The sequence below is a fragment of the Macaca mulatta genome, chromosome X, assembly GCF_049350105.2.
Source record: "Macaca mulatta isolate MMU2019108-1 chromosome X, T2T-MMU8v2.0, whole genome shotgun sequence".
Taxonomy (NCBI): domain Eukaryota; kingdom Metazoa; phylum Chordata; class Mammalia; order Primates; family Cercopithecidae; genus Macaca; species Macaca mulatta.
The window spans coordinates 30734032-30755716 of record NC_133426.1 but is presented as its reverse complement, the minus strand read 5'-3'; the positions used below and the strand labels follow the sequence as shown (position 1 = coordinate 30755716).

At 37.8% G+C, this 21685-nt stretch overlaps 1 protein-coding gene across 12 annotated transcripts in view; it reads left to right on the top strand.

Moving 5' to 3' along the window:
• The window catches only part of TAB3 (TGF-beta activated kinase 1 (MAP3K7) binding protein 3), a 61711-nt gene that overhangs the window by 17304 nt on the left and 22722 nt on the right, over nucleotides 1-21685 (top strand). For 5 of the 12 annotated variants that reach the window (XM_015127141.3, XM_028842403.2, XM_015127137.3 and 2 more), the window contains exons 2-7: nucleotides 115-216; nucleotides 4084-4169; nucleotides 4419-4522; nucleotides 12215-12406; nucleotides 16298-17744; nucleotides 18834-18994. In XM_015127141.3, the coding sequence (XP_014982627.1) occupies nucleotides 12305-12406; nucleotides 16298-17744; nucleotides 18834-18994 (1710 nt within the window). In that variant the 5' untranslated portion in view covers nucleotides 115-216; nucleotides 4084-4169; nucleotides 4419-4522; nucleotides 12215-12304. Of the gene's footprint in view, nucleotides 1-114; nucleotides 217-4083; nucleotides 4170-4418; nucleotides 4523-5209; nucleotides 5323-12214; nucleotides 12407-16297; nucleotides 17745-18833; nucleotides 18995-21685 lie in introns of those variants that run through there. The other 7 variants (XM_077988308.1, XM_015127139.3, XM_077988303.1 and 4 more) reach the window with 3 other exon arrangements.

Sequence of the window (21685 nt, the reverse complement as noted above, 5' to 3'; positions counted from 1 at the left end):
ATGGCTGCCTGCTTTTTCATGACCTTTTGTTCATACACTGTATCACTTGCTCACACTGTTGTATTTAAAGCTTTCACAGTTTGAATCTTACCTCATTAGCCTTTTATTTTTTAGGATACTGTCTTCAGCCTTTTCTTCAAGTTTCTAACCGTGAATTGTGTTGTGTCAAACTGGATGAATTATCTTAGTTGAATTTTTACCAGTTGAAAATTGGAGGTAAGGAGTATATTTCTTTTTTGAAATTGAGTCTATATTACTGTTAACATGTTTACACCCTCCCCTCCATTTATATTCCGTGTCCTTTGTGTATTTAAGAGCAAGGATGACAAAAGATGTCCAAGTGATTTCATGTGCTTAGATTTAGGCCCTAAGTCAAGACCCTAAGAGCAGCAGCTGCTACTGCTACTACTAGTGCTAGTACTACTACTGCTGCTAGTGGGAGTTATAAATTCTTTGGACAATTCATTTGCTATTAGAAACTTCACCAGAAAATAGAAGGGTAATTTAGCAGTTTATTTTGAATAAAAGGGGCTAATCCTACTCAGGTGCCAGATCCCCAGCATTAGAGCTGGTGGAGATTGAAAGATCTGCCCCAAGAAATAACAAGATGTGTGTGGGATATACAAATCTTCCAACTTCCTAGTTTTTGTAATCTTTCTTATTCTCAAATCCATGTTGAATAACTGAATTAAGCAGATGGTAAATACAATATTATGAACAAATAAGGGTATAATTTTGTTAGTGGTATTGTAACCATAATTCTTGCTTTGAACCATTGGTAGATCTGTATCAGGAAAGACTACATAACAGTATCAGTTGTGATTTCTAGACAGTTTATCTTTCTACCTTATGAAAATGTTCCCACTTTTTTTAACATCTGTTTCCTAGTATAATAACACACACGGGTATGTGCTGTGAATTAAGTACTTAGGCAAGATGTTGTGACACCTGTTTAATAATCTTGGCTTTTAACAAGTTTTAAAATCCCTCCAGCCTTTAGTTATCTTCTTGTGTGAAGTGTTTGTATTTGGGTTGAGTTCAGGGTTTCTCGGATTTGGCACTATTGGCATCTTGGGCTGGATAATTTTCTGTTGTCAGGGGCTGTCCTGTGCAGTGTAGGATGTTTAGCAGCATCTCTGGACTCTGCCTGTCAGATGTCAATAGCACCTTTCCTCAGTATGACAACCAAAAATATCTTCAGACGTTGCCAAATGTCCCTTGCAGAGCAAAGTCACCCCTGGTTGGGAACTACTGGGTTAGATGATGTGGAGTTTCTTCCAGCTTTATTATTCTATAGTTTTTATTTTAAACAAAAAAACCTATTTTTTGTAATCAAGCTTAAATGTCGTCTCTTCCCTGAAGCTTTCCTCAGCTCTCCTTCTCTTTGTTCTACCTTCATTGTTTCTTTTTCTGACTACTAATTATGGAACTCACCCCACTCTATTATAACTGCCAGTGTGTTTCTCTCACTACGAGGACATGGGTCTTCAGTATCGCCAAGCTTAGATTGTATTAAATGAATGGGCAATGCATTAGAAATTGTTTAGTTAATGATTATAAATGGCATTTCTGTTAATCTTTCAAACTCTTCCACTAGGAAATTCCCATAGTTGTGATCTTGGATTTCAGGGTTAATGAGACTGATTATTCATTTTTTAAAAAAATCTTTTAAATATATTATAAGGCAGGAGCCTCCTATATGTATGTGAGGATGCTACATGAACACATCTAGGCTACACTTGAGAGAAATCACACAGAAATTCATAACGTGAAGAGTTAAGTCATTTCAACTTTCATATCTAGAGGGTTTCTCCAGTACCTCCACTTTGCTTCTTAATCAGAAAGCTTCCATCTATTCAGAAAAAGGTAACAAGGAAAGTAGTAATATTTTTCCTTATATAACCTAAAATATATCACCATATTTGAAGTCACTATTTCTCAAACCCACAGTAAGAAATACATTTTAATCGTGATCTAGTACATATGCACATACCTGAAACAAGTTTTTTGAATTAGTATTTGCCATTACTGTGTGTGAAACACTTTGATATTTTCTGTTCTTTTTCTTTTCCCTGATAGTCATCACCTAGTACATTTGTTATACAATTCATTAATAGGTCAGAACCCACCATTTAAAATACACTGTTCTAAGTAATCTCTTTAAGTAATAAAATGTGCAGATGATCTGCCTCTGGCATATGTCACCAATACGTTATTCTGTCTTTCTTTTAAAATAACGTCATTTAGGAATTGATGCAACCAAGACCTTAAAACACCTTAACCAGAGCATATTAGATTTCCAGTTATTTTCAAGGCCTATATTTTCTCATTTATATTGAATATTTAGTGTGTATAAGGCACTGTAGCCAAAAGAGCATGTTTGGTTCTTGTTCTCAAGATTTATAGTGAAAAATCCTAGAGGAGACTAAAAAGTTAATATACTAAATGTTGAAAGTGATAATCCACACACAGTGACTTTTATAGGCATTTACGAAAGGGAGAAAACTTTATAGGCATGTAGGAAGGGGTTAACATAAATGTGGGATGGCAAAAAACAAACAAAAGGCCGGGCGCAGTGGCTCACGCCTGTAATCCCGGTGCTTTGGGAGGCCAAGGTGGGCAGATCACCTGAAGTCAGGAGTTTAAGACCAGCCTGGCCAAAATGGTGAAACCCCATCTCTACAAAAATACAAAAATTAGCCAGGCATGATGGAGGGTGCCTGTAATCCTAGCCACTCGGGAGGCTGAGGCAGGAGAATCACTTGAACCCAGGAGGCGGAGGTTGCAGTGAGCCGAGATCGTACCACTGCACTCCAGCCTGGGCGACAGAGCGAAACTCCATCTCAAAGGAAAAAAAAAATGTGGGGTGGATTTTGCATTGTTGTATCAGAAAGTAGAAAAAAAATTACACATGGTAGAAGCAGCATTCATGTCAGTGCACAGTGCTTCTTGCTCATACTTGAAGTTCATTTTTTTTTTGATAAAGTAACTGAGAAATTAAAAAATAAGAAAGTTTGGTAAACTGCTAAATTAAATATATGATATAAACAGGGTATGTTATTTTAGCTCTACTGTGGTTGTAAAATGAAGTTTACTCAGGAGCTCAATTAGAAACTTGTGTGTATGATAGCTCTGATAAAAGCCAATATATGCCCTAAAATGATAATATTAACATTGAATTACTAGGTTTACTGAGAATGCAGATAATCTCTAAATGGGGAGAGTGCTCATCTGTCAAAATAAGTGAATAAGGTTACTATTTCTCTCTCTCTCTCTCTCTCTCTCTCTCTCTCTCTCTCTCTATATATATATATATATATATATATATGTAGTTTTTCACAGACCAGAAACAGGATTTATAATAGAGGTAGCATTTTTCAAAAAGTTATACACACTGTATGCTATGCAATTAAAAATCATATAGGCTGGGCATGGTGGCTCACACCTGTAATCCCAACACTTTGGGAGGCCCAGGTGGGCGGATTGCTCGAGCCCAGGACTTTGAGACCAGCGTGGGCAATATGGTGAAACCCTGTCTCTATAAAAAATAAAAAAAATTAGCCAGGTGTGGTGGTGTACACCTATAGTCCCAGCTACTTGGGCAGCTGAGATGGGAGGATCACTTGAGCTTGGGAGGTTGAGGCTGCAGTGAGCCGTGAGTTTGCCACTATACTCTAGCCTGTCTCAAAAAAAAAAAAAAAAAAAAAAAAAAAAAAAAAAAAAAAAATTATATGCATGCTTCATAGGCCTGGGCTTAATCCTCTCTTTTCTAAATAGAATGGAGGCTCAGGATGCTAAGTCAGAACCAGGTGTTGACTTAAGAAAATAAGTAGTGGACTTGTTTTTCTTTTTGAACTTCTGCTGTCTTCTGTGGGATAATGTAGAATTTACTTGCTGTAGAAGATATTTAAAGAAAAGAAGATTCAGCTTGTAAGGATACTTGGGAAGCCAACCTGCCCTGAAAGTGTGGTCTAGCATCCTGTCTGCTGTTACTTTGAGGCACCAGAAGTCTACTAGTTTTTGTTACTTTCCATATTGAGTTGGGAAGTTAGCAAAAAGATAACCATCTTTTCGTTTTCTCAGATTTTATAGACTACTGAAAAGAAGTTGCTTTCAGAGCTGGAGATGTGAATAAAATTTCTGTGCCAGGGTTGATAAACCATCTTGAGGTATATTTTTTTCTATTTTTAAATAACTATATTTTTTAGAACAGTTTTAGTTTTACAGAAAAATTGAGAAGATGGTACAGGGAGTCCCCATATACCCTGCACTCCGTTTCCCCTATTATTAACAGCTTACATTAACATGGTACATTTGTTACAATTAGTGAACCAATATTGAAACATTATTATTAACTGAAGTCTGTACTTTATTCAGATTTCCTTAACTTTTACTAAACATGTTTTTCTCTCTTTCAGGATTCCATCCAGGAAACCCCATCACAGTTGGTTGTTATGTCTCCTTAGACTCCTCTGGGCTGTGACAGTTTCTCAGACTTTTGTTTTTGAGGAGTACTGATGAGGTATTTTGTAGACTATCACTCAATTGGGATGTGTCAGATGGTTTTCTCGTGGGTAGAATGGGGTTATGGGTTTTGAGGAGGAAGACCACAAAGATAAAGTGCCACTCTCACATTCTCATCACACCATGCAAACAGTCCATACTATCAACTTGACTTATCACTGTTGATGTTGACCTTGATCACCTGGCTGAGAACGTGTTTGTTAGGTTTCTTCACTGTAATCTTTTTTTTTTTTTTAAACACCTCTTTCCTGTATTGTGCTCTTTGGAAAGCAGTCACTGTGTGCAGTCCACACTGAAGAGGTGGGAGGTTATGCTCCACCTCCTTGAGGTGAATTATCTATGTAAATTGTTTGGGATTTCTGCGTGGGAGGCTCCCCCCAACCCTCATTTATTTATCATTCATTCATTTATTCAGTCATTTCTTTATATCAGCATGGGCTCATGGCTATTTAATTTATACGTTGGGTTATAATACAATACTACTTTATTTTGGTGTTCAAAATTTTCCAGCTTTGACCATTGGGAGCGCCTTCAGTTGGCTCCTGTGTCATTTTGACATGCCCTCATCATCATGGGATTTTGATTTTTTAGTACTTCCTTACTTTCTGGTACTACAAGATGCTCCAGGCTCATCCTATATATTCCCTGCCCCAGTTTTAGAATCATCCATTTCTCCACAGGGCCTTGGTTCCCTTTATTAAAGAGAGAATGCAATTAGAAATCAAGATCTGGATTCTGGGTGTGCTCATTACTCCTGGGGTATTGTTGCCTCTGTGTCCTCTCAGCTGAAATTTCTGCGTATGTAGTCTCTATATATTTATGCATATTTATAAATATTCTTGTGTATAAGTTTAATGTGGCAGCTAACAAACATTCTTTGTGGGAGCTGTTAAGTTTAAATTAAATATGAATATATTGTTTCTGGAGGCCATATTTAAATTGAAAATGTTTTTGAGGATTATTTTAATATAAATATTTCAGTCTTATAGTATATCTCTTGAGACTATAACAGAATATGAGATAGATGCAGTGAATATGTGACTATTTCAAAATGGTTTCTATTGTAATAAAAATCCTATAGGATGACTGTTTCATAAATTATTTAGAAGGCTTAATTTAGGGGAAATAATAACTATCGTATTCCTCTCTCCCTTGTTATTTGGTAGCACCTTTACATGTATGCATTAAAAATCTTGAAAAATGGAACTCTTATCTCTGCCAGTAAAATATCATTTGTTATGCCTCAATATTAGCCACTTTTTATTACTGTTTAACTTGAATAATTCACACTCTAGTATAAAAACTTCTGTTTTAAAAGCAAGGTTTGGTTTAAACTGTTGTTAAGAGTTATGACATCATCAGAGTCTTACCAGGTAGCCAGTAGTACAGAAGAATAATGGTTAAGAGCATAACCTTAAATTTGTATCTTAGTTTTGCTGCTGGCTGACTGTGTAACCACAGGCAATTTATTTGCCCTCTCTGAACTTCAAGTTTACTTATTTGTAAAATGTGGATGATAATATTACCTCTCATGGAAGTATTTTGGGGATTAAATGAGGTAAAGCACTTAGCACAGTACTTGGTACACAGATACGGCTCAATAAATGTGATCTAAAATCAAAACCTCCAAAGCAGCAAAAAAATGGGTGAAAGCTTGAAAGCTTTATACTCATATACATACTGTGTTTTGTTCAACAATTATTACTGGGCCAGACCAACCAGAAAAATTAATGATTCTTTTATTTTGCAATCCTAAAATTCCTCTCAAGACAAGGCTAACTTTTCTTCAAACCTGGGAAATGCTCACTCACCTCATTACCTTAATATGCTAGCAGTGGCTGTCAGCCCACGAAAGTATTACCTCTCTAGAGGCCACTTGGGGGTGCTACTGAGATTTTATGGGAGGGGCCAGGATGCTAAATACCTTTCATTGCCTGGAATAGTCTTGCATGACAAGGAATTCTTGTGCCCCAAATTATTGCATCAATAGTATGCCGTTGAGACACACTAGAGTACACTGATACTTACCGTTGTATCTTTGAACCTTTCTGCAGAACACATTTTGGGTGTCACAAACCCAGGAGATACCTAGATGGGTGAAGCAAGGCCAGGCTGCAGTGCTTGGGACCAGCTAGGGAGTATAGGAACTAGGCAAACTGTCCTTTCTAAAAGGGGAGTGGTACCTTAGCTTCAGCCAGTTGTTGCCTGCAGTTGCTAGATCATGTGATTTTTCAGAGAAAAGCTAGATATGTAAATTTTTATGTGAAATCTCCCAGCTTTTTTTTTTTTGAGATGGAGTCTCGCTCTGTTGCCCAGGCTGGAGTGCAGTGGCCAGATATCAGCTCACTGCAAGCTCCGCCTCCCGGGTTTACGCCATTCTCCTGCCTCAGCCTCCCGAGTAGCTGGGACTACAGGTGCCCGCCACCTTGCCCAGCTAGTTTGTTTTGTATTTTTTTAGTAGAGACAGGGTTTCACCATGTTAGCCAGGATGGTCTCGATCTCCTGACCTCGTGATCTGCCCGCCTCGGCCTCCCAAAGTGCTGGGATTACAAGCTTGAGCCACCGCACCAGGCCAGTCTCCCAGTTTTAAATGTAGCTCAACTTAAAACAACACTGCGGCGGCCAAACCAGGCAAATCTGTGGGCTGAATTCATTGCACAGACCATTGGTTTTACTACCTCTGATACAACTGTTTTAGGAAGTGACCTAAAATTCTGACAGAGGTAAAACACTCTGGGCCATAATGGCACCACCCTGTTTATTTGCTGAGCTCAGAAAAAAACTGTGGAAACAAAGCACTAGATGTCGACATCATTTTCTAGAGTGTGGGGAATTGTGGCATTAGAGCAGAGCTCTGGGGGAGCTTCCTCTCTGATTGGGAGAAGCAATTCTGTTGGGAGACATCCTAGCAACTGCTTTTTCAGGAACAGAAACCACTGTGCCTTGTGTTACCAGCAGTCTTGAATTAGGGAGGTAGCTGCACCACTGAAGGAAGCCTCTGATTCCACTGCTAAGCATAGCATCTGGGCCCCATAGTGTGTCCTGCCTTTAAGAAAAAAATCCTCACAAAGCTGACATGCATTAAAGGCTTAAAACTCTGCAGAATCTCTTGGTTCATGTGGCCCCTGAACTGTGTGATGATCATAGGGTTTATGTCTTTAGTATTTCTTCTTTCTTGATCTAGGGTTACCGCCTACACAGCTCCACAATCCACAGCTGTGGCCATCTGGACTTTAGTGGGAGTGTTTCAAGGGTATCCCAGGAGTTTGGTCATGCCTGAGCCTAGCCTGTACAGTTTAGATACTGCTTGAGTCCTCTGTCTGGTTTTAAAGTGACAAATCATCATTCAGCGCTTATTGTATTAAGCCCATTATAATGTTAAGAAATAAACTCAATGTGTATTTTGCTTAGTAGTTGTTGCCTACATTGATATATATGGACAAGAATAGATTATATGCTTTGATCTGCATGGTAGCCACATCTATAATATGACACTATATGACAGTGTTTTCAATTGGATTAAATATAAAAGTACAGTGTAATACTTTACTGTAAAACTTTGTGTTTTTAAAGGAAACTGACTATATTAGGCCATTCTTACATCACTGTAAAGAAACACCCAAGGTAGGGTCATTTCTAAAGAAAAGAGGTTTAATTGGTTCAGGATTCTACAGGCTGCATAAGCATGGCACCAGTATCTGCCCAGCTTCTGGTGAGAGCCTCAGGAAGCTTAACAATCATGGCAGATGGTGAAGCAAGAGCAGGCATGTAACATGGCGAGAGCGGGAGCAAGGCGGGTGGGGGAGAGGTCCTAGAGTTTTAAACAATCAGATCTTGAGTGAATGGAACAAGGACTCACCTAGGATGGTGCTAAACCATTCACAAGGGATCTGCCCCTATCATCCAGTCACCTCCCATCAGGCCCCACCTCCAATGTTGGGAATCACATTTCAACATGAGATTTGGAGGGGACAAACATCTAAACTGTATCACTGACTTAATTTATTGGCTGGAATATTTTCTATTTGTAAACAGAAAGCCTCCCAGTGAGCAAAATGGAAATTGCTTTTTTAAAGTATTTTAACATGATATAGTTATCAAAAAATTAAGTTTGAGTGTTATATATTACAGTGAAATACTAAATGATTATTCATGTCAATTAGTGCTTATGTGAGTGAATGTTTGTACAGGGCAGAGTGCTAACCACTATTAAGATTACATACATAATCCCTTAAGGGAGGATATGTGTTTACCAGTTTAGATTCCTATTTGTTGTGAAAAGTCAGTCTATTAATCATCTTTTCAGATGGTAGCCATTTTTGTAAGCTGTTGGCTTCCATTTGAAAGATGCTTTCACATGTTTCTTCAAAGGCAAGTATTTATAACCATTTTTTCAAAAGGCATTTTCTTCTTGTGTGTTTAAACAGCTAACTTATTTGTACAAGAATTTTTTCCTTCCCTCTCAGTCGTCCACCTCACCACACACCTTTAGCTCCCTATTTGAATGATAAACTTAATGAGGGTTTGCTCCTTAGCCAGTCAGAGAAAGGCACTCATAATTAGAAATGCTCTGATACCTACTAGTGACACAGTAGAAAGAACACAGACTTTGGAGAAGGCAGGCATGGATTTGAGTCATGATTCTGCCGTATGTTCATTCTTTGAGTTCATTTTCTTATTTGTAAAATGGAGATAATCATAACTACCTTTGAGGGCATATTATTAGCTACCAATAAATGGTAGCTAATAATAGTGATAAAAATAATGGTAACCTTGGATTCAGTAGCATCTGAGGTTTCTGAAGGCTCTGACAAAGCTAGGTGAGAGCTGGCCGCTCTCAAGATCTCTGAAGTATATGGAGCCTATGCTTTTGACACGTGAAGCCTGTCTGTCCTTGTTTTGATCCTTCTTGCCTTTTCTTCTATCTCATAAAAAAGACAATGGTATTGCCCTTGTATTTTAAAGGCTTGTAAGTAAGGTTGGGAAATGAATAAAACCGTTTTTGGGAGCCACTGGGAAAGCTGGAGTTAGGCCTTTGGCTGCTTCAGAAGCTCTTTATTGAAGGTTTGATTAAATAGCCATGAACTGTTCTGAATGTAGTTTAGCACCTCAAATATTGGGATCACTTCCTGTTAGGAAAACTGTTATTTCTGTAAATACAAGCAGATTTGATGAGTTAAGGTCATCCCTACCATTAAATTCAGTGAATTCCTTTTTTCTCCCCATTTCTCCTAATAAATATTTATTGAACACCTAGCCTGTGCTAGGCCGTGTGCCTACTTGATTGTATACCCTAAAAGGAGATGCTGAATTAAGGAATCTAAGAGTTCTAGGTTGTTGCCTATTATTTAAATGAAGATCCTAAAGCCTTAGAGCTGCACTGTCCAGTAAAGTAGCCACTAACTACAGGTGGCTACTGAGCACTGGAAATGGGACCAGTGTGAATTAAGATGTGCTGTAAGTATAAAATATACACTGGATTTCAAAGATATCATTTGAAATATATATATAAAATAACAATGATTTTATGTAGGTTACATTTAAAACAATATTTTTGACATAGGTTAAATGTTACAATTAATTTCACCTGTTTAAGTTGGCCACTAGAACATTTCAAATTATACATATGACTCACATATTTTTACTGGACAACGCTGCCTTAGAGCCTCAGTGACTTGGTAAGATTATACATCTAGCTAGGGCTCCTTTGGCCAGTGGAAATTAGAAATTGCTTTACTGTGAAAATGGAAGATAGATAATTCAAACCCCATTCAGAAAAAAGTTAAATTAACACTAAGGACTTTGAAACATTTTAAATCCTGGATTGTTAATCTGGTAGAATCTCTTAGTATTTCAGATTTGGGATTTTCAACAGGGACAAACTGGAAAAATATACCCATTGATTTAGTAGCCTAAACCAATTTTTTTTCCCTAAGCGTTCACAAGTTACCCTATATAGGTGACTCCACTCCCTCGATATTTGCTGGGTGGGGGATGGCAGGAGATGGGGGGACAAGATTCATCTAAAAGGCTTGTCTATATATTTTTGAGTATGAATATTGTTTTATCCAAATCTATCTTATTAGGTAGATTGATTTAGTATAGTGAAATTGATTCATCATTTAACGATACTTGAGTAGATATGGGGTTGGGCTCTGGAAATACAGTGGTGAACAAGGCACAGACCTTGAGTAGAGCTACAGGCTTTTGTTTGGTTAGCTGGTTTTTGTTTTCATTTTTACTTTTTATTTGGAAATAATTTTAAACTGACAGGAATTATGAGAATAAAAATAGGAGAAAGAACACTGTATACCCTTTACCCAAATTCACCTATTAACATTTTCCTGTTTGCTTTATAGTTGTCTGTGCACACAGGTATGTGTGCATGTACACGTTTGTATGTACACACACGTACATATTTTTTTTCTGAACTATTTGGGAGTAAGTTGCATGCCCTTTACCACTGAATGCTTCATTGTCTAATACCTAAAAATAGGAATATTCTCTTATGTAACCACAGCACAGTTATCAATTCAGTAAACAGGAAATTCAGTACATTTATTGATACAGAATACTTCTGATCTACCGTCAACATTTCACTTCGGTTAATAGATCCACTCATTTATTTTATAACAGTTTTCCCTTTTAGTATAGGATCCAATCTAGGATCAGGTAAAAGATTTAGTTGTCATGGCTCTTTTTTAACCTGGGACATTTTTCAAACCTTTGTCTTAAAATGACATTTCCTCCCCCCACCCTTTTTTATAGAAAAACCCAAAATGAGAAATGTTCTATTTCCTCATGATTAGTTTCAGGTTATGCATTCCTGACTATAATACTATAAAATGATGTGTTCTTCTCATGGTGTCACATCTGGAGGCCTATGCAGTCCATCTGGCCCTCATTGGTGATGTTCATTTTGATCACCCAGTCAAGATGTTGTTCAATTTGTCCACTGTATAATTAAATTTTTCCCCTTTGCAACTAATAAGCTTTGGGTACACAATTATAAAACTGTGTGTACTTCCTACTCTTCGTGCAGATTTTCCCCTAGATTTAGCATCCATTGATGATACTTGCTTGAAGCAGTCTCTATACTATGATGACTGCAAAATGATTTTTCCAGCTCCAGCACTCCTGCATGTTTACCGATTGGATTTTACTGTAAGCAGGGACTTCCCTTCTCCCCTATTTTTGTATGTATGTATTTAGCTATCTTCATTGATACGGATGCACGGCTCCCTCTTTTCTACAGGTTTATAACTCATTACTGTCTTCTATTATTTTGGTATTCAAATTGTTGCAAATGTGGCCAGTGAGTGCACCTCTTCAAGTTGACTTCCAGGTCCTTATATGTTCCCATCACTTCTTGAGTACATCCTCACTGTCTGTAATAATGAGCTATATTCCAGGTGGGGCTTCAGGTTTTTTTGGGTTTTTTTTAAATAGGTGAGAGCTTTAGGTGCATAGATGGTTTCAGTATAGTGTGTTTAGTGTTCCTGTGAGGGTAAGCAAAGCCTGCTTTGGCAGCATCATGGAGGGGAGAGGCAAGGCAGCAGGACTAAGACGGGGAGGGTCAGTGGAAGCCTCCTTAGAGGAGATGCCACCACTACTGAGTTGTACAGGATCAATAGGAATAAAGTGAAATATGTAACTAGACTTAACCATACTTTTTTTCTTTTTTAAATAGAAAATGACTGTGGTGCTAGAAGATCATCACTTTTGGAAAGCCAGTTAACATCCATTTCCTAAGAGAAACTTGGCCACCATTTGCTCTGGCATGGCGCAAAGCAGCCCACAGCTTGATATTCAGGTTCTCCATGATCTTCGACAACGTTTCCCTGAAATTCCAGAGGGCGTGGTGTCTCAGTGCATGTTACAGGTAAGTTACCTACCAGTGATAATGATACTAAGTTTTAGTTTTTCCTATTAGAGCTGGTGATGTGTGATGTAATTAGAACCCAGTTATGTTTTCTTTGTGTGTGTGTGTATGTGTGGTCGGGGGGAACATTTAGAGCAGGATTTCCCCTCAACCTTGGCACTGTTGACAGTCTATCCTGGATAATTCTCTGTTGTGGGAGTCTGCCTTGTGCATTGTAGAATTACTAAACATTCTAGGCATCCGAGGCCTCTACCCAGTAAATACCAATAGCTTCCCCGCAGTTGTGACAACTGAAAATGTCTTTAGACATTGCCAGATGTCTCATGGGAGGCAAAATCTCCCACCATTGAGAACCACAGATTGGAGAGTAAAAGCAGGTAGCAACAAGAAAAACAGATTCTCCTTATGTTTCACTTTTTGAAGATTTTGGGTTGTACTATCAGTCCCTCAGTCCTTAGAGTTGAATTTTGAATCTCAAATTTATCGTTTTAACTTCTTAGACTATACACTTTTGAGTCTTTTTTTTTTTTAAGTCTGTAGATAATCCACTCCTTGTTTTTCTAATGCTAAATCCTTACTGATATCTAATTTAAATGTAAGCCCACTTTAAATGTAAGCCCACTTTCACTCACATTACCTTTGTCTTGCTGTGTGTCTTACATTGAATCTCTCATCTCTAAGATAGAATGTGTCTTTCCCACTCAGGGGACAACAGAGAAGTAGGCCTACCACTTCCCCTGTCCCACTGTCCCCTTGTTGTGTTTTATGTCATCCTTCACAGGATCGTAGTGTTTTGAGTTATGGAACTTACCTATTTGCTTAACTGTGGGCAGCACTACTTCTACCATGCTCACTGGTCTTCCTCACACACAGTCAGTACTCATGTTCAAACTCTACCTTATGGCAGTGTGAGCAGCTCAGGATATAACCTAAACCTATATACAGGTGTGGTTAATTATAAATAGAGACTCACAGAACAATGATGGTAACAGAGGTGCTTCTTTTGTTTGCAAGCCCTTTACTAGTCTAGAGCTTTGGGCTTATGGTTTTTGTGTTACAGCTTGCCTTTGCTTTTTCTCACACACATTCCCAGCCTGAATCTCAGCTCTTTACTTTAGCCCCATTTTGGTTTCTGGTAGAGCAAAGATACTTCCCACCAGAGTGAAACCAAGTAAGGGTGAAGCTTTTAGTTTAAACCACTTCCTAGCAATCACCTTCCTCACCTATCTTAGGGCCCCACCTAGCCCTGACCTTGTTTTATTTCATTTAGCCCTTTATTACCTGCATTTCTCATGACCATTTAACTAAACTGAAGGAATAGAACTTTACATTCAGCTCAGTGAACATTTGTTGATAATTACACTGTCCTAAGTCTTCCACTTTTTTCTTCCTTTGGGATTAATAAAATATATTGTATGGAGATTTACCACCTACTGGCTCTGGAAAACTTTTTCACATTAAAATGTATGAGGCTCAGTAGTTTGCATTTAATGCGCAAGCCTTAGAGCCTCACTCAGGGGTATCATCCTCAATTTAGGATCACTTTTTAGGAATATGATGCTTTTTTGCCTCATTCCTTTCAAAAGTGTTCATTATATGTCTTAAAAATTCTTACCTCTGAAATGATTTTGATTTCTTCTTCATGTTTACTGTTTGATACATTTTTTATCCTTATTATAATCTATTCTGGTAGTTTTCTTTTTAAAATACTTCTGTAATAATAATACTTTAATATCTTGGTTTTGTGGTTTTTAAATTTTCTTCATAGGAAAATTTACTCAACTTGTCACTATAGACATGCTGACAATTCCAACTTTATATCATTTTGAATTTGGATACTTTTTGTGACAATACTACATAGGCTATCTAACTCAGCGTACAGAACATGGAATTTCAGGGTTATTAATAATAAAAATATCAGATGGTGAAGTATCCATGACTACTTTATGTTTAAAAGAAAACTCTCCAGTTTTTGTTTTCCCCAATCCATAGGTCTATTAAAAAAAAAAAATAGAATACTTTATTTCACCTTCCATATTTTTTTTCCTTCAGATGTCTGTCAGTGACACATTCTAGTTGCCAATCAGTTTGAATCCTTTGGCTCCAAATTTGCTTTTAATATCTTCCCTTCCTTGCTCAATACGATTTTCAAGCAAGGTAAAAATAATTCAGATCTTTGAGTTGTAATGATTTTCTTCTTCAATTAATACATCTTTCTGTGACTCAAAGTATTTTTAAAAGTATTTGAATTTTAAATTTTCTATATTGATAATAATTACTATTTGTTACTATCATCTGGGTAGGATGTTAATGTTTTACATGCATGATCTCATTTTTTAAAGTATTTGAATTTTAGTATCAAAAACTTTATATAAAGAAAAGGTTAAAAATGATCTATAGAGTTTTAATAAAGCCAATTCATTAAATTTCTAAGAATTCATTTTGCAAAGATTTGCTTGACTTTTTTTTAAACTTCCTAAAGCTCTAGTTTAATAATGTCCTTTTGGCCAAACATCCTTTCCCTTGAAATTACCATGTGGAAAGAGCACTGGGACTCAGGAGAGTAAGAATCTAGAATTGACTTTCCAGTTAACTAGTTACGTGCCTGTTGTCAAGCAATGTAACTTCCCAGGCATCTCTTTCCTCATCTGTAAATGTGAGTTGCATTGGAGCAGATGAACTCTAATAGGAGTTCTCCCAACTCTAAAATTACAACATTATGGGTCCTGTTTTAGGTTTAACTTCATTTGGTTCTCAGCAGAAGTGAATTATTTCCTTTCGTTTTTATATAAAACATTTTTCCTAAAATATATAGTAATATCTATGCATGTGCATATCTCTGTGTATATTTATGAACTACAGAGAAAGTCACAATAATTGGGAAACTTTTATGGATTACTTCAAAAGCAGTGGATAATATGTGTCTTACACTAGTAAAATAGTTTGGAATTCTGTATTTCAATAGAAAACTGCTTTTTGATATATTAAAATTTTACAAAGAGGGAACCTTTTATTAGTCTGATTACTGTCAGTTGGAACTTCTAAAGTGTCAGTTTGCTATTACCTTCTTTGTGAGTGTGTAGAACTAAACAATTCACATCTTTCAGTGATTTTGAAAGTATACCAAGACACCTTTCAGCGGGTAAAAACTTTTGAGACTGTGAGGGTATGAATGAATTTAATTAAGGCAGTCGACACCAGGTTTTTAATTAAATTACCCTAACTCGGGCAAAGTCATGGAGCCATAGTTTAAGTTATGGATTTTTTTTAATACTTATTCATTTTGCTTAAATCTTATATAATGGTTCAGACAGTTGAAGTTATTCAAGGATAAATTTAGGTAAAAGAAAAATGAGGGCTGCTTTAGAATTTTTATTGTTTTAACTCTTGAGGAATTTTATTGTAATTCTTTTTCTCCTTTTGTGGTTTTAGTGCCTTTTAAAAACTAAAGCATGGTTATTTTTATGTTTTTTATCGATTTAAATATTAATCATGGATATTACTTATACTTATATTGCAGCAATTGTGGTGAATCCGAGATAAGCCCAACATTTTAATTTGTTGAGATGCAACAAGTATAAAATGAGTCCTGGATTTGGAGTCAGAAAACTTGGGGTTGAGTCACAGTGTTCATTAGTAGGTACTTTACATTTCTGTAGCAGTAGCAGTAGTGGTAGTACTAGTAATGTGAGCTAAATGTTTGTAAAGTAATATGGATCGTTTGGTATCTCCTTTTCAGGATAGATGACCATGAAGCTTTTTGTGGTTAAGATACTGCTCTCTATTTATTCTGTGACAGTAGTATTTGCATAACTCTCTGGCAAAGCCTGACTTTCACTATTAGAATTTGTTAATGTTGCCAATGTTACTTTTACCATTTTTCTCCCCTAGAATAACAACAATCTTGAAGCCTGTTGCCGAGCCCTTTCCCAGGAGAGTAGCAAATACTTATATATGGAGTACCATAGTCCAGATGACAATAGGATGAATAGAAATCGCCTTTTACATATTAACCTGGGTGTCCATTCTCCTAGTAGCTATCACCCAGGAGATGGAGCCCAACTTAATGGTGGTCGAACACTGGTACATAGCTCAAGTGATGGACATATTGATCCACAGCATGCAGCAGGTAAACAGCTGATATGTTTAGTTCAAGAACCACACTCAGCTCCAGCTGTTGTTGCTGCTACTCCCAACTACAATCCATTTTTTATGAATGAACAGAACAGAAGTGCAGCTACTCCTCCTTCACAGCCACCTCAACAGCCATCTTCCATGCAAACAGGAATGAATCCGTCTGCTATGCAAGGGCCTTCACCACCACCGCCACCTCCTTCATACATGCACATACCTCGGTATAGTACAAATCCAATTACTGTTACAGTATCCCAGAACCTCCCTTCTGGACAGACTGTACCAAGAGCTTTACAAATTCTTCCACAAATTCCAAGCAATCTCTATGGATCTCCTGGTTCTATTTATATTAGACAGACATCTCAGAGTTCATCAGGAAGACAAACTCCTCAGAATACACCGTGGCAGTCCTCACCACAGGGCCCAGTGCCTCACTATAGCCAGCGTCCTTTACCTGTTTATCCACACCAACAGAACTATCAACCTTCTCAGTATTCTCCCAAACAGCAGCAGATCCCTCAGTCTGCTTACCATTCACCACCTCCTTCTCAATGTCCTTCACCCTTCAGCTCTCCACAGCATCAAGTGCAACCTTCCCAGTTGGGCCACATCTTTATGCCACCTAGTCCTTCAACTACTCCACCCCATCCATATCAACAAGGACCTCCTAGCTATCAGAAACAGGGAAGCCATTCAGTAGCCTATCTTCCATACACAGCATCTAGTTTATCCAAAGGTTCCATGAAGAAGATAGAAATTACAGTTGAACCTTCTCAAAGACCTGGGACAGCAATTAATAGGAGTCCTTCACCCATCAGTAATCAACCATCTCCACGGAATCAACACTCACTATACACAGCCACCACGCCACCTTCAAGTTCTCCTTCAAGAGGGATATCTAGTCAACCAAAACCTCCGTTTAGTGTTAATCCTGTGTATATTACATACACACAGCCAACTGGACCTTCGTGTACTCCATCACCATCTCCTCGAGTGATACCAAACCCAACTACAGTTTTTAAAATTACCGTAGGCCGAGCAACGACTGAAAATCTTTTAAATTTAGTGGACCAAGAAGAGCGCTCTGCAGCACCAGAACCTATTCAGCCCATTTCAGTGATACCAGGCTCTGGGGGAGAAAAGGGAAGCCATAAATATCAGAGGAGTTCTAGTTCTGGATCAGATGACTATGCCTACACACAAGGTAAACTTTAACCCTTTTATGAAATTTCATTTCTGTGGTGAGGCAGCAATCTCCCATTCAAATATATTAGCTGTTTAGTTTTAATTAAATGTTTAGTATTAAATGTTGGGCAGTAGCATTGCTATTAAGAATAAAGTTAGTGGTCGGGTGTGGTGGCTCACGTCTATAATCCCAGCACTTTGGGAGGCTGAGGCGGGTGGATCACCTGAGGTCAGAAGTTTGAGATCAGCCTGGCCAACATGGAGAAACCCCACCTCTGCTAAAGTGTGGTAGCGCACGCCTGTAATCCCAGCTACTCGGGAGGCTAAGGCAGGAGAATCACTTGAAGCCAGGAGGCAGAGGTTGCAGTGAGCCGAGATCACGTCACTGCACTCCAGCCTGGGCAACAGAGGGAGACTGTCTGAAACAAACAAAAAGAATGAAGTTAGTGCTTCAGAGTCATCTATAGACTTTGTTTTAAAACATGAAATTGTAGGCCTAATAAGGCTTAGTTTAGAAAGAATATTCATAGAGCAAAAAATACAAGTGAAATGGAAATTGTCAAAAGTACAAACTACAGAGTAGGAAAAAAGAGATTCATGGAAAATGGAGTAAAGTTCATCAAATGAAAGAATTTGAATCTTTTCTAAAGAGGATGGCCCAGAGGGCATAATGATATTTACATATAAATAATATATAAGAAGTGGAATTATTGGATTAGCTAATAGTAGACCTAAATTAGATATAGAGTTTTTAAAACGTCTATTCAGATTGTTTCAAGATACCTGAGAATTTAGTTTTCTTTCAGTATATAAGAAGGGAAGTAATGATTAAGTATGCCTGGTAGTCAGCCTGTTCAAAACACACACAAGTATAAAGAGAATCTTAGGACAATAGAACAAGAGGGATGTTCAGGTGATGTCACTTTGGTAGCATTCAGAGAGCTAAATTGAAGCAGATATGGAGGCAGCATAGCATTATAAAGACATGAGAGTAAATGCCAACCCCCAAGTTGAATTGAGTCTTTTATACATTAGTAATACATATCGAAATTTTCCAGTCACTTGTTCAGTGTTGTTCTCTGCAATGACGTTATCTATAATGCTGTAGCCTTGCTGTTACATCAACGAGCAAGGATGGAGAGGTTAGCAAAGCAATTGAAACTTGAGAAAGAGGAGCTAGAGCGGTTGAAGTCTGAAGTTAACGGTATGGAGCATGACCTGATGCAGAGACGGCTCAGAAGAGTCAGCTGCACCACTGCGATCCCTACGGTAAGTGAACTGTTAGATGTGTTAATAGGTGGGTCGGGATATTGGCTATCAGGTCATTTATTTTTCTTTAGGTTTTATTCCTGACAGAGTTCTGGGTTTTTTGTTGTTGTTGTTGTTGCTGTTTTTTAAAACAATAGATGAAGGACTTTTTCCTTTAGTAGTTCTTGTCAAAATAATTCATGTATGCAAATTCCATAGGCTCATCAGTATTTTCAAACACTGATGATAATAATCAAGGTATAGCATCTCATTTATTTGTAAATTGCTTTCTGTCAAAATAGAAAAGTGCACACTGACCAAAAATTTGATGAATTATTCTTTGTGTATTCATTTATTATTCTAAGCGTATGATATATATATATTTTTAAACATTTAAAATTATTTTTATAAGTACATTAGTTCAGATGATTTAGAATAGATCAATATGAGTTTTGGGGAAGTGTTGACTGTAGAATATTTTAAGGCAGAGCAGTTTTGTTAAGTATAAATAATTGTAGAAACTGAGGTAACAGTATTGATTGATAGCAGTCTTAAAGGGAACTGCTCTAATGAAAAGATTCAGATAATATATTTTTAACATGTTGGTTAATGTATATGAGTTCTAACGATCCCAAGCAACTGATAATTTTGAAACATGTTTAAAATCTTGTGACTTCACAAGCTATGATCCAACCTATCATTTTACCTTTCAACATTTAGCAGTTTTGTGCATATAGTTTATGAAATGTGATACTATGCTAGATGCTTAGTACATACCTACCAGTGGGAAAAATAGATACATCAACAGATAATTATAATACAGTGTGGTAAGTGCTCTATATGTTCATGGGTAATGAGAGAATTCATACATCAACTCGTTTCTGTGCAGATTCAATGCACTTCTCTGCTCTTACATTATCCTCCTGCTGGAATGCCCGTCTAAAAAGCTCTGCACGTGTAAATCTTGTCTGTTCTGTTCTTCAAGGCTCAACTTAACCTCTACTTTTTCCATGAAGCCTTTCCTCATTTTCCTACCCTCTCTAAACTTAGGGCAATCTCTGAGTTTACAGGTTTAGAGAAGTGGGCATATGTCAGGGCTCTTGCAGTCAGCATGTCTGCAGCCACTCTCTCATAGAGAAGTTTCTACTTGAGGTTCTTGGCTTCAAAGGGGATCTGTGAATTCTCTGAAATTATATGCAGAGTTTCATAAGTGTGTCTAATACGGGAAGTGGGTCTATAGCTTTCATCAGATTTTCATAAGATTATTATATTGAAGGAAAAAAAGAGTGAGGAACCACTGCCCTAAACAATAGGCAGAGAGAAAAGGGGAAGGCATTTTAGAAAAGAACAATAATAAGGTAATGAAGGCTTGAAGTCAAGATGGAGAGTGACTTTTAGGAGACAGTGACTACAATTCCCTGGCATAAGCATGAGATTTCTGAAGAGTTAACAGAGGGTAAGTGGGGCTTTGACCTTGAATGCTAGGTCGAGGTGCTTGAACTTTATTCTGCTGGTAACAGGGAACAAGTGGGAGTTTTTGAGAAAGAGAGTCTTGAGAAATAGTCATATTCACTAATTTAATGACTTTTTTGTAATATCGTCTATAGTCCTCAGTATAGTCAATATTAGAAGTGAGGAGGAAGATTTTTAACTACTTAAAGCAATGGAAAAATAACAGAGCCATCTTTAATGGAAAGGTGATGTTACTACAAATCAAATTTCTGCCTCATTTTCTCCATTTGAAATCTTAATTGAATCCTCTGATTGTGGAAGATATTGAAGAACATAACCCATATGGGAATCCACCTATGGTGATTGAATACTTTGGAAACCTTTAGGTACCTGTAGAGCATAAACGAATTTTCCTAGTATAGTAATTTTCTTTTTTTTTTTTTTTTTGAGACGGAGTCTTGCTCTGTTGCCCAGGCTGGAGTGCAGTGGCCAGATCTCAGCTCACTGCAAGCTCCGCCTCCTGGGTTTACGCCATTCTCCTGCCTCAGCCTCCCGAGTAGCTGGGACTACAGGCCACCGCCACCTCGCCCGGCTAGTTTTTTGGGTTTTTTTTTTTTTTGTATTTTTTAGTAGAGATGGGGTTTCACCGTGTTAGCCAGGATGGTCTCGATCTCCTGACCTCGTGATCCGCCCGTCTCGGCCTCCCAAACTGCTGGGATTACAGGCTTGAGCCACCGCACCCGGCCAATTTTCTTTAATCATATACATTTTATTTAGCAACTACTTGCTGTGTGATAATCCCTGCTAAATAAAATACTGGGTTTTTTTTTGTTGTTGTTTTTCATTGGAAGTGGAGAACTGTCTAATGTAGCATAGGTTAGTACTTAAAAAAAAAAAAAGCCCCAGATTTTATATCAGAGCTCTTATTGACGTATCTTTTTTTCTTTTTTTCTTTTTTTTTTTTTTGAGACAGAGTGTCTCACCCTGTCACCCAGGCTGGAGTGCAGTGGTACAATCTCGGCTCACTGCAACCTCCACCTCCCAGGTTCAAGTGATTCTCCTGCTTCAGCCTCCCGAGTAGCTGGGATTACAGGTGTGCGCCACCATGCCTGGCTAATTTTTTGTATCTTTAGTAGAGATGGGGCTTCACCATGTTGGCCAGGCTAGTCTTGAACTCCTGACCTTGTGATCTGCCCGCCTCGGCCTCCCAAAGTGCTGGGATTACAGGCATGAGCCACTGCACCTGGTCCCCAGTCTATC